At 50.7% G+C, this 13,794-nt stretch overlaps 1 protein-coding gene across 3 annotated transcripts in view; it reads right to left on the reverse strand.

Annotated features, from left to right (window-relative positions):
• The window catches only part of LOC138256696 (uncharacterized), a 108,932-nt gene that overhangs the window by 59,168 nt on the left and 35,970 nt on the right, over positions 1–13,794 (reverse strand). For 2 of the 3 annotated variants that reach the window (XM_069205873.1, XM_069205872.1), the window contains exon 1: positions 2,298–2,573. The exons of the other annotated variant lie outside the window; for it this stretch is intronic. In XM_069205873.1, the coding sequence (XP_069061974.1) occupies positions 2,298–2,364 (67 nt within the window). In that variant the 5' untranslated portion in view covers positions 2,365–2,573. Of the gene's footprint in view, positions 1–2,297; positions 2,574–13,794 lie in introns of those variants that run through there. 3 annotated transcript variants of the gene reach the window in all.

Here is a 13,794-nt window from a genome sequence, read left to right on the forward strand (position 1 = left end):
TTCCGATGCTCCATGCTACTGCCAATGGGCGCCAACATCTAAGTGTGCAGCTTTTAATCATTCTAGGACTAGTGTCTGGGCCACTGACGCAGCAGTTTTCACATTATTATGAATTTGACATATAATCCATCATCTGCTCCATAAAATGCAGATTTTAACAAATATGAATGATGGTTCTAGCTCAAACGGATCAAAAGTTACTAGAAATCCAGCAACATATGCTCAGACGTAGTGGAAGGTCGCTTGCATAGGTTAACTGGTCACCTCTCATTCGCTTGTTTCTACATTCAGTTGTTAAATGAATACTAATAATTAGGTGAAATATTTAACGTGTATAAAAATTAAAATAATGAATACTATCAAAAAATGTGCCACATTAGGCCGCATAATTTGCCTTTTCTTGCTGCATAATTTAGTCAACCCTGCCATAATTGTGTGCTCTCCTGCCGCATAATTCCAGTGGCCCTGAGTAATGTATTGTACACCCCTTTACTATGTCTACCCTCTTCGCCACCTCTGCAGGGACAGGCATCATTTGGTGCTTGCAGATGTGATGTGGAGCCTCTCCCCTGTCCCCCGCTGGTGGTGCCAGAGGGGTCCAGCGTGTATTGCCATCCATTGCATGTTGCCCTGCCTGATGCCACTCTGCTGTTGATTGCAAAGGACGGGTTGCCCTCCCTGAGCCAGGGCCAGCGGCGAGCAGGTCAGCTGCTCTCCATGGGCCTAGCCCCCCAGGTGAGGGGGGCAGGGAGCTTGGTATCATATATGACGCCCCTGTCTTTTATGGAGATTATATCTGGCACAATAATGTACACACAGGGCATTGATGCGGTGTTTTAAAACACAGAAAAATATATGGTTAAGGGTGGAATAGTCTAATCACTCCAGGTGGCATTCCATCATGTTGCCCAGTGGGGGGTTGTAATTAGTTGCAAACAATATGCCCTGGCCCTGCTTCTATAGGAACAGTACAGGCCGGATTACTAAACCAGCTCCTACCTCAAAGGGACACAAACAATCACAGACAGATGCTGGCCTCTCTGGGCCCAGGTTACCCCCTTCCTATTAACTAGGCGCTGCGTCCCATAACTAGATAACCAACCGATCCTTGGTGGTCACCGAGCACAACACGGAAACACTTCCCACAAGAGATCAACGACAAGACCCTTCCAAACACACACCCTGCACGGTGTAGCGTCCTCTCCATGTAGGCAAGCGCTTCGGGGCCCCACTGAGCAGCAGTAAGCGCTAGGTAAATATTACAATACAAAGCAACAACCAATGGTGCAACTGTATTTGCCGTGGTATTTCGCGTCCCCGTGGGGTTTCTATAGCACATCCCTTGTGACAAAGGCTGGCACGGAGGCTGTCTGCAGAAACACAGCGCTATCTTCAAGAGGGTGGAAATTTCCATTCAGACTCTGGCAGGAGGGACGTTACTTTAGAAACTCGATTTTAGCTCGAGCTGGAAACTCCTTGAAGGAGAACAGATTAGCGGTTGTGTCGCAAGATGTCTTTTAACAGACGGCCCATGTGCACGCTGGGGTAACAAAGGCCCCCGGGGGGGGGGGGGGGGGTAGGGGTGCGAGCTCGGCACCATGCACTGTGTACGGGCGGCGGGCATCTGGACTTAGAGCTCCTGTCTGAGGCGGGACACCTTCTGTGGTGGGTACAGGAGGGGCCTCATGTGCTCATTAACGCCACACCCTGTCCCCTCTCTTACCCACGCCGGTCCAGTCTTTAATCAATATTTACACATTGTTTCTATAACTTTCTTTACATCTTTCTCCCCCCACCTTGTTCTGGTTCGTTTTATTTTGCAGGTCCCGGTGTTTGTGCGAAGAAAACAATTTCTGGGGGGGGGGGGGGGGGTATCATGCAGAAGGGGCCCTTTAACTGCCGCGAGGTGAATGAGCCCCCAAAGCTGCCCCACCCCCCCGGGGGACCCCTTTGCTGGGCACTGTACCCCGGAGTACATAGAGCGGGGTCGCTATCAGCTCCCGTGGGGCAATTAATCAACCATGGGGGGGGGGGGCACCCTCCGGAGGTGTCTGGGGAGAATGAGACTCGGGTCCCCCCTGCATTAGCTGCTAGCAGCAGCACCCCAGGGGGCGGTACTAGGATGCGGGGGTCAGGTCTAGGGTCCCCCCGCATTACCTGATGGCAGCAGGACCCCAGGGGGCAGTACTAGGATGCTGGGCTCAGGTCTAGGGTCCCCCCGCATTACCTGCTAGCAGCAGCACCCCAGGGGGCGGTACTAGGATGCGGGGGTCAGGTCTAGGGTCCCCCCGCATTACCTGATGGCAGCAGCGCCCCCACCAGCAGCAGGGCGCAGAAGGTGCTCGTGCCGGACGGGGAGCCCATGGTGCCGCCGCTCTGTTCACACCCGCAGCCTCCGCCGACTGACGCTGAATGATGCGAGAGGAGACTGAGATCCAGGCTAGAGTCCGCTCTGACGCTGGACCGCGCCCATCACGCCACCTCACGCCACCTGAAGTAAGGTCTCCACACTTAGATAACCCGTATAGAAAATACATGGCGCTTTTTAGGGTCGAACCTGCGCATGGGTATCGCAACGAGACGCTTTAAGTTATTAGAAAAGAGCTTGGGCGTACCGTCCAGTCACGTCAGTGTCTTTCATTGGTTCGTGGGCTCGCCTGTTAGAATCTGCTTGCTCTCATTAGTCGAAAGCACGCATACGTCATGCCTTTTCCGGTGGTTAGCCCGCCTCCAGTGCCCCGCGCCAAGTACTGAAAACATGCGCTTGCTGTTTTCCATCCGGTTCGTGGACTATTTTTTCTCTATTTTCGCAGCGCGATCTCGCTTGGCAGAAGACGAGCGATTTGCATAATATCGACCCTGTTACACAGTTAATTGCACTTTTTCCGGTTACCTACATAATTACACTTTTACCAATGAGTTTAATTCAGAGTGAAAAGTCCTGTTAGGAGTTTACAACGCTATTAGCTCTAACGAGCAAACGCGAGACCCGTTGCATTGCAAATGCTTGTTAACTTTTACTATGCAATCCCCGAGTAAAGCGCACTGACTCATTTCCTTTCAGACCTGTGTAGCACTACGTAAGCAACTGTAAATAAAGAAATGTGTTTTTTTAGGTGCTAGAAAATGCTGCAGGAAAAACATAGCACAGCCCAACTTCAGCACCTGGAGGAGGGCCAACCACCACCTTTCTATGCCCACTAATTACACCACCATTCTGTGCTCACTAATAGTAGCAACATATAGATCTATCTGTGCAACCCACCCAATACCGCTCCACAATACACAATGTGACTCCACAGCACAGTATGTCACACTCTCCCACTCCAGTCCAGTCCACACCACACCACTGCACTCAAACACAGCCAATAGATCTCATAGGGATCTCCACATAATTCCACTACACTCAACACCACATAATTAATAGCCACATAATTCCACTACACGTAACACCACACAATTCCATGCCAACCCACATAATTCCACTCCACACCACATAAATCCACTCCACAACACTCAACTACAAAACATTAACATTGACAATGCCTATAGCTCTCAGAATGCCAAGACTTACTGGCATGCTAGTGCTTGTTTTTTTTTGTAATCTTATATAGCACCAACTCGACCCAAGGGCACTGGAACGCTTTACACGAGCACCAGTTAGATTTATGTTTTTAGGCAGGAGGCAGATTAAGTGATTTGCCCAGGATCACAGGATGTTGAGCCTGTGATGGTGTTTTTCCCAAAACATGTCGCCCAGTTAACCAACCATTGCTTACCCAGGGAATCGTGCACATCCACGGAGGGTCTGCCTACGTCTTGTACAGTAAAGAAGTCACCCCCTGCTGCCCCTTTGTCAGGCCTACGGGGGTTGCGGAGGGCTCCAGGTGACTGCCTTGTGCACAGATCAGATATGTGGGGTAGGCTAGGGGGTAGCCCGTGTACACACATTAAATGTGTGCGGCTGGATAGAACGACTCCTGTTTGCTCAGAGTAGTTAGTGAGGGTAAGTGGCGTAACTCTGGTAGGCACATAAAATACATTTGTGATTATTAAACTCCGTAGCTGTCAAGTTACCTAGGTCCATGCATGATGTGCTGCTGCAGTCCAGGTTCTTTCCTTTGAATTCTGGGACTTGAAGTCACGTTTTATAATGGGATAAACAAGACTACAACTCCCAGATTTCCAATAAAAAATCCTGGCCTAGAACAGCACATCACACATGGACCTGGGAACCCTGGTAGGGCTGAAACTCTCCTAACCCTACTCTAACTTTTAGGTTCATAGTGGGCACCCTTCTCACCACGTATTTGCAACCAGCAGCAGGAGGAGGGCTACCCCATGAGTATACGGCTCTAGTGACCGTCATCCCTAGGTCAGTGAACCAGGTCACTCAGCGGGTTTTCCGTCCACCAGTAGACTCAGCTGGTCATGGGGGCAGCCGAGTCCTCATCTCATCTGATCCTGGGCTTCCCTTCAGCCCTTCACGTGCTATCACACATAGGTAAGAGGGGGTATGGCATTGGACTCAAAGCTTATTTTATGTGTATGACGTGATTTGTGAGTATGGTATTTTACATGAGGTTTTCTTGTGTGTCTGAGGTTTCACGGGAATATGTTGTACGGTGCTATGATACCCATGGGTCATGTGCGCACTTTATAAAACTCTCTAAATAAATACAATTAGAATTTTTGGGCACATGAGAATCCAGAGTCTGTGAGAACATATCAGAAATTTGAGGTGACAGGTGTCCGGCCCTTTTTCACAGATACCCACAGCACCGGTGGCACTCTTGGATTCTGGTTGGCTCCTTGATTCTGTAAACCCCGTGTATGTGGGTTCCCCGAGGTCTTCTGTCAAGCAAAGAGTTAGAAACTCCTGCACTCTGCCGTTGCCTCTTAAGGTTCGCCAGTCATCAAGGACTAACAAAATGCCACACTGCTGGCACCTGAGGCTGGGGCTATTCGGAGGCTGAAGATCCCTTGGAGCAGGAGACAACAAGCCTTGGTTGCTGCAAGAGTCACAGTGCACAGGGGTACCGTCCTGCAAGGAGAGGCAAGGGGACAACTCCAGACCACCATATGTGATGCAGGATCCACGCAGTTCTGGAGGAGAGCAGATCCACACAGCCGGACATCATTGCTGTATGTGCCTGCAGATGCAGGGGAGTTACTCCTTCACACCAAGGGAGATTCCTTCTTGCTTCTTGGTGCAGCTGAAGTCTTGCTGACTCCAGAGGATGCACAGCTGGGGAAATGTTGCAGTTGCTCGAAGGAGCCAGAGAAACAATGTTGCAAGGTGAGGTCGTCTCGGGAGTTGCTGTCTTGTTGGTTCCTGAAGTGTCCAGTTGCGGTTCCAGTGGGCAGAAGTAGAAGTAAATGATGCAGAGGGCTCCCGGTGGAGTCTTCCACGTCAAATCTGGAGACCCACTCACAAGGGAGTCCCTAAATAGCCCTTAAAGTGGGTTTGGTGACCAAGCACGGTGACCACCTATCAGGAGGGTCTCCGACGTCACTTGCCTGACCTGGCCACTCAGATGTTCACATGGGCCTCCGCACATCTTGGTTTCAAGATGGCAGAATTCAGTGGCCACCTGGAGGAGCTCTGGGCACCACCCCTGGGGTGGTGATGGACAGGGGAGTGGTCACTCCCCTTTCCTTTGTCCAGTTTCGCGCTAGAGCAGGGACCAGGGTTCCCTGGACTGGTGCAGACCAGTTTATGCAAGGAGGTCACCAAATGTGCCCTTCAAAGCAAACAGGTGGCTTGGGGAGGCGACCCCTCTGTAGTGATATTTGTGTGGTGACCACTGACTCCGTGTCGCACCACTTTGCACTTGGCTGAGCTGGCCACCGTCACATTAGCGGTCACAAGTTACAGTCTCCATTTTGTATTCAGCTTAGCCATAACTTTAACGCCACGAGTATCTTTCAGTACAAAACATGTTATGCAACGTGTTTTCTATTCTACGTGTCTGCTTGTTCTTTTCTCACCAAAGCGCAAGGACACAACGTGGAGGAGTCAGTCAGTCAACAAGATGAGGATGCACTACAATAAGGTTAATGGTACAACAGGGAACGGCTTAGGTTTGGGGGAGACACCTTGGGAAACTGCCCAGTTCCAACATGTTTCTTTCAACCCTGACCTAAAGTAGCCAGCATTGTTTAATACTTCTTGCAGAGCGGGAGGGTTTTTTCTAGAAATCTCCTTCCTCGCTTGTTTAAAGTATGTAAGAGACCCAGGTCGACAGTGAGAGATTCAGAGACCTCAATCAGGATTGAGACGTCGAATGCCTGATACATTCCCTGTGAGGGTAGATTTCTCTCTTTCTCGTTGCAGTCGCACTGGGGTCAAAGACTTGCTGGTAGGAGAAGGATGAAGCACCAGATAGGCCCCACGGTGATGCATTTTTATTAATTATTTGCTTTGTGTTGTGTATGAATATATATACCAATATTGATGTTTGTATCTTTGCATGTAAATATTTGCTGTTTATAGATTGAACATTCTTTGTACATGTTCTCACTGTAACTGTTGCACATTTTAAAAGTGCACTTTCCGCTATTCTGACCTTCCTTCACAAGCCTTGAGAAGTGGTATAATAAATGTCTTCTTCAGACTAAGAAGTGCATTCTAGAAATTCTTTTTGACTCTTTTCAGTGTGTGTATCTTGGCTCGGTCAGCAGTAAAGCAAAACACCCTCCCAAGCCTTCTAACACCTATTTCCAAGGGAGAGGGTGTTGCCTCCCTCTCCCACAGGAAATCCTTTGTTCTGCCTTCTCCTGCTTGAAGGGGTCAAGAAGTATGAGGGCAAAAACCTGTCTGAGGGGTGGCAGCAGCACAGGCTAGCTGGAAAACCCTAGAAGACTGGTAGAAGCAATACTGGGGAGTCCTCTAAGGAGCCCCCAGAGTGTATCGAATCATGCAACCAGTACTGGCAACAGTATTGGGATATGATTCCAACATGTTTGATACCAAACATGCCAAGGTTCGGCGCTACCACTATGTTGCGGGACACATTATACCTGTGTGCAGTACACAGGTAAAATGGCTTCCCCGCTCTTACCAAGTCCAGTGCAATGGAACTGGGGTTCGTAGAGGCACCTCTGCTCATGCAGGGGTGCCTTCACACACAGGCACCTGCACCCTGCCATGCCATAGTGGTGACTTACAGTGACCTGGTGTAGTGACCTGAGGTGAAAGGGTGCATGCACCTTTTCATGTAGGCTGCAATGGTAGGCCTACGGACACATTATTCATGGGCTCCAATGAGTGGCATAATACATGCTGCAGCTCATGGGGAACTCCTGGTGTCCCAATGCCCTGGGTACCTAAGTATCATATACTAGGGTCTTATAAGGGGATACCAGTATGCCAATTGTGGAGTGCACAAGTGTCCTAGGCAACCAAATTTAAAGGGAGAGAGCACAATCACTGGGGTCCTGGTTAGCAAGATCCCAGGGAGACAGTCTAAGAACACTGATAGCTGGCAAAAAGTGGGGGTAACCATGCCAAAAAGAGGCTACTTTCCTACAAATATCACAGATCTAAACTATATCTCATAATTTAAGCTGTGACAGCACTTTAGCTGTTTTATTGGAGTTGCACTGCTTTTTTTGTGATTCCCTGAACTTCCTCTACTGATCTTGTCTTTCTCCTGAATATGTTGTGGGATTATACCCTGCTGCCACTGGATAAACCAGTTTAAAGGCCCAACCTTTATTTATAGGCCAGACCAACAGGAGAGGGTCTATAATGATGGAAAGGGCCTTTAACTGCTCATACAGCCCAAGACAGAAGGTCAATAATCCCCCCACGTCCACTGAGAGCCGTATGTTGTAAACTGAACAGGTTCAATGAGAAACAAAAACATTTCACTGTCGGAGCAAAATGTCTGTGTTGGAAATTACCAACTTTTTGTCCCAACTCTTTTTGCTGGTTACAGAGCTCCATGACCTTTACCCCTGCTAAGCAGGCTTCAACCCTGCCTTAACTTCAAGCATTAATCAAACTCCGATGCCTTCAAGAAGAGGTGGAAAACCTGACTATTCTTCAGGGTCAGATTCTTTGTCAGGTACCACAGAGTGCCTGGATATCATGTTTTTTATAAATGTACTGAACTGAACAGAAAAATGCTTGATGCCAGGTTGCAATTTATTTTTTCAGTCCATTGCAACTTGGAAAACACATTTATTGTCATAATGGATGAATACTGATTTCCGATAGCTAGGCAAGTCACATCCACCAAAGCCAAAGTCACATTACAATTCTAGATGAGTATTTGCGGCCAGGGAGATACCCTAGGTGGTCAAGACAGCCAATGGGCCTCCATTCAATGGACATGAGTTTGCAACATTTGCAACTCATCTAAATTTCAAACATTGGAAGATCAACCCACTGCGGCCCTAGGCCAATGGGATGGTGGAGCGGTTCATGGCCACCCTGAAGAGAACCGTTCAACAGGATGAACAGGACAAGCGCGACATACAACTTGCCCTAAATGAGCATACAGTACTACACCCCACAACACAACTGGGAAGTATCTAGCGGCCATCATACTAGGGAGAGAGGTACAAGGATCTCCAGCTGGAGTGAGAGGGTTGTAGCACTGAGGTAAGACAGAGAGCAGAAAGAACTACAAGAAAAAGACAGACAGCAAAAAGGACAAGATGAAGAGATATGAAGGCTCACATTGAAGGGCTCAGGAGTCAGATCTCAAAGAAGGTAACTGGGTCCTCGCCAGACAAGCACAGAAAAAGAAAACAGATGCACAATACATCAGCAAACCCATGCAAGTAATGGCCAGTAAGGAAGCATGGTCACTGCCGTGGCCGACGACAGGAGAGTGACCCTGCAACATGTCCCACTTCTAGAAATATTTTTCAAGGAACAGGGACATGGCGCCAGGCGACTCGGAAGAAAGCAACACCTCAGTGGAAGAAAGTGAGCCGGGTAGACCACACATGGAACTGGTCGCTGCTGCTGCTGACCCACTTCCACTGACCCACCTCCATCCACCACCTGCTGACCCACCTCCATCCAACACCTGCTGACCCATCCACCACCTGCTGACACACCTCCATCCACCACCTGCTGACACACCTCCATCCACCACCTGCTGACCCACCTCCATCCACCACCTGGTGACCCACCCCCATCCACCACCTCCTGACCCACCTCCATCCACCACATGCTGACCCACTTCCACCACAACCATCACAGAGAAATCACCTGAAACCACCACAACTCATTAAAGAAATCACTCATTAAAAAGACACTGGTCTGACAGATGTCAAGCATATGGAGAATGGGAGACTCTTATCAAGTGGTGGGAGGAGATCTAGGGTCGACATAGAGAAGGGGCTTTAGGAGGTGGACATGAGATGACCAGCAGCGGGATGGTCATCTCTCTGAGGTGGGGCCAGGGAAGCAAGAGGAAGTTTTGAGAGCACAAAGAGGTCAGCATGGACAGGCTACAGAGATGGACAACATGCTGGAAGACCACTGCTCATAAATAACGAATTTACCTTCCATTGTTTGTGTGCTGTGCCCCATGTCCAGAGATCAGAGAACTGGTAAGTGTTAGAAATGGGGTTTCTGGTTGGCTAGGGTATGCACCTCAGCCAGGCAGAACTTACCCACTCTAGTCAGGGCAAGGGAGTTACACGTCCAAGATAACCCCTGCTCACACCCTTGGTAGCTTGGCACGAGCAGTCAGGCTTAACCCGGAGGCAATGTGTAAAGCGTTTGCACAACACACACAACACATGTGACGCAATATACACACCACAAAGGAAACACAACACCAGATTATATGAAAATATACTGTACTGTACACAACGTAATTATTAGACCAACATCACACAACAGTAGTATCCTGCTACTTTAGCAGTTGTCAGAACGTTACACATTAGTTACTCTGCAAACTAGCAGTAGTCACAAATAACACACAGGCTACTCAATATTCTGCAACTTAAGCAGTAGTCAGGAAACACGTTATTACACTAAAGCACTTTTCATAGGAATATCATAAAACGCCCATAGTAGGAACATTGGAAAACGTATGGCGTTAGAAAAACATATTAGCATGTCATGCCCATAACAGGAGCATTTGCATACACATATGTAAAAACATCAAACGTAGGTAGGCAATATATAAATGCGCAAAGTCTATAGTAAGAACTTAGGTTCTATATATTGGTCCTTTAGGGACTACCTGTGAGAGATGAAGAGGCATTTCCAGTGCCTAGAACGAACAATGGGGCCACCGGCGATCCTCTGTGCAAAACGGGGGCCTCCCCGATCTCCTGGGGAGCAGAGGAGGGTGACGTGCACCTCTTCTTGTCCATGAACGGGCCCCTCTGGGGACCATAAACACTGGGGGCCCCCCTAGGCCTCCACCGGTCCTCACGAGGGGGGCCCACGTCAGCCAAAACTGCTTTTGAAGGGAGGGGGGCGTCATGCACCCCCTCCGTGTTACAACGGGCCCCTTTTAGGGACCCGCGATTTCCTGGGGTCTCCCCGGGCCTCCACCGGCCCTCCTCTGGGAGGGGAGACCTCAGAAACGCCAGTGGCCCACGAGGGGGGCCAACAAAGGAGCCTAGCGGCGCAAGGAGCCTCCGATGAGGCTTCCACCCTGCCCGCAATGACAGGAGAGCCCTCTGGGGCTCCGGCAGGTGAGGGAGAGGCGTCCTCCTCTCCCTTCTCTTCCTGACGTCGTCCTGGCCCAAGGCAGGGCCTGCCGGTGCCCCAGGGGTGCTCCACGGAGCGGTCCTCGACCCGGGGGCACCAATAGGAGCACCCTTGCTCCAGCTGACGGCAAGGATGTTTTCTTCGTACCCCAGGGACACTAGAAGGTGCGTGAGTCTCGCGCTTTGTAAATAAAGGGTGCCCCGGCTGCATCGGTGATCTGGGGCATCCAGTAAGCGCTTTTCAAAGTGCTAAGGCCATACTTATAGCTCGGGTTGCGGCGGTGATTCCAGCATGAAACAGGTGCCTCGAAGTGCCTGAGGGCACAGAAGAGCGCTCTCTCAGCGCAAAGGGGATATCAAGGCAGCACTCCTCGTGCAGGGAAAAGTTACAGGGGCCACGGCACCCTGCCCCTGGGAACAATGAAGCAGGAAGGAGCACAAGGCTGGTGGGTACAGCTACAGGCCAGCACAGGGGGTGCAGATGATGGCAGTTCCTCCTAGTGACCAGGCAGGTCACAGGTTAGCACAGCAGCAGCAGTCCAAGGCGGTTTCCTGGTGAGTCCATTCAGCAGCGTCTTGTGTCCAGGTTCAATTTTCAAGAGTGTTCTAATTGTGGGGAAAATTCCCCTGTACTTATAGTCAGTTCTTACAGTGTTTTACAATGGTAGGGAGAGGAGGTTCCAGCCAGTTACAACTGGTTCTGGGAGTGCCCCCTCTCTCCTTTCAGCACAGGCTCCAAACATCAGTGGGGGGTTAACGACCCTATTGTGTGAGGCCAGGGCACAGTCTTTACAAACGTAGGTGTGCCCCGCCTCTCCCTTCTCTCAGCCCAGGAAGACTATTCAGTATGCAGATGCACCTCTGTGACACCTCCACCCTCCCTGTGTACAGGCTGTCTGAAAAGTATGCACAAAGCCCCAACTGTCACTCTGCCCAGACGTGGATTGGAGTCAAGCTGAAAAACACCAGAGTCATAAGCACAGATAAATGCGCACTTTCTAGAAGTGGCATTTCTGTTATAGTAATAAACAATACACCCACACCAGTAAGCAGTATTTATTATCACCATCACAACCATACCAAACACGCCTACGCTACCCCTCATAAATCAGACAATACCCTTTACACATAAGGCAGGGCATTTCTAATGCAATCCTATGAGAAGGCAGCACTCACAGCAGTGAGACACCAAGTTAGGCTGTTTGTCACTACTAGGACAGGCCATGCAATATGGCACATGTCCTGCCTTTCTACATACATGGCACCATACCCATAGGGCTAGCTAGGGTGTACCTTAGTGGTGACTTACATGTAGTAAAAGGGGAGTTCTGGGCCTGGCAAGTAAGTTTAGATGCCAGGTCCCTGTGGCAGAAAATTGCGCACACAGGCCCTGCGCTAGCAGGCTTGAGACAGGTTTGAAAGTCGACTTCAGTGGGTGGCACAAGCAGCGCTGCAGGCCCACTAGTAGTATATAATTTACAGGCCCTGGGTATAGAGATACCACTGTACAAGGGACTTATAGGTACATTAAATATGCCAATTAGGTAGAAGCCAATCATACCAATTTAGATGGGAGAGCACCTGCACTTTAGCACTGGTCAGCAGTGATAAAGTGCTCAGAGTCCTAGAGCTAACAGCGAGAGGTCAGAAAAACCAGGAGGAAGGAGGCAAAAAGACTGGGGATGACCCTGCATAAGGCAAAAAGTCCAACACAACCCCCTACCAGCCAAAAGCCAGGGGAGAACAATCAATACCTTGATGTACTTCCCTGATTGGGGCGATAGAACAAGGACCCAGGCCCACAACAGCAGGGGCATATTCCAGTTCTACGCCTTCCTGACTCCACTTGGATCTCTCTGTTAATGCTTCCCAGGCAGCCTAGACCAACCCACGGGGTTCTCTAGCTGCCAATGGCCAGAACCAGGCCCCAGGCCCTCTAGGAACCTCTGGTCTCTGAAACCATAACGAGTGGGGGGCGGTAGCCCCAGGTGCAAAGCAACCTGTCTCCACTCCACTTCCAATCAGTTCAGGGGCTCTACCCTGCCACTGATCCACCAACCTAGGGTCCGCACCGATAGGTTCTACAGGGGCTAGAGGCGAGGCTCTCCTCCCTCTACCCCTCCGTCTAGGATCCCGCCCTCCTCTCCTAGGAGGGGTATCACCAGAATCCATACTTGCCAGGGTGCTGGGTACAGCAGCCCTGCACAACTCTCTCGCCAGCCCAGGAGCACTACCTGGCGACTGACCACCCAACCTAGGGACGACACCCTTGGGTTGCACCGGGGTCCGGGGCGGGCTTCCCCCTCCCTGAACCCCGCTTCCAGAGTCCTGCGTCTCCCCACTTCGGGAGAAGCCACCAGAAGTTTCACACGGTGGTGAGCACACTAACCGCCCCCCCAACCAGGTCAGAGTTTACCCCTTGAACCTGTCTATCTAGTCCAGGGACGACACCCTTAGACTGGACCGTTGCCCAGCGAACCAGGACTGCCTTGGGAGCACACCTACCCCCTACCAGATCAGAGCTTACCCCCTGAATCTGGCAATCCAACCCAGAGTCACTACCCTGCGGTTGAACCACTGCCTGGTGCACCAGGACTTCCTTGGGAGCACACCTACTCCCCATCAGGTCAGAGTTTACCCCATGAACCTGATCATTCAACCCAGAGTCACCACCCTGTGGTTGAATCGTTGCCTGGCACACCAGGACTTCCTGGGGGGCACACCTACCCCCCCACCAGGGAAACACCTTCCCCAAGGGCCACACAAGAGTCTGGCTGCGCAGGTCTCCTGACCTCTGCCCATCTGAGAGAGTCTGGATCCCCCCCAGCCCAGAAATGGACTCACCAAGGTCATTCCTGGGGGGCTCTGCTCTCAGAGCTGACCCCTGACCCTTCAGGTTCTCCACTGGGGCCCGCAGCCCCCTTGCAACCCTATGCCTGGATTTCTGCCTCCTCCTCTGTAGAGTGAGACTACCAGACACCAGGACCGGCGGAACGCTATCACCAGCCACCCGACCAAGTCCTAATGACAAAATAGGATCCTTCTGAACAGCTGGCCCTACGGCACAGGCTAGGCTCACCTCCTGGTGTTCACTCATGGAACCCT

This window comes from Pleurodeles waltl, chromosome 1_1 (assembly GCF_031143425.1).
Source record: "Pleurodeles waltl isolate 20211129_DDA chromosome 1_1, aPleWal1.hap1.20221129, whole genome shotgun sequence".
In the NCBI taxonomy this organism is placed as follows: Eukaryota; Metazoa; Chordata; class Amphibia; order Caudata; family Salamandridae; genus Pleurodeles; species Pleurodeles waltl.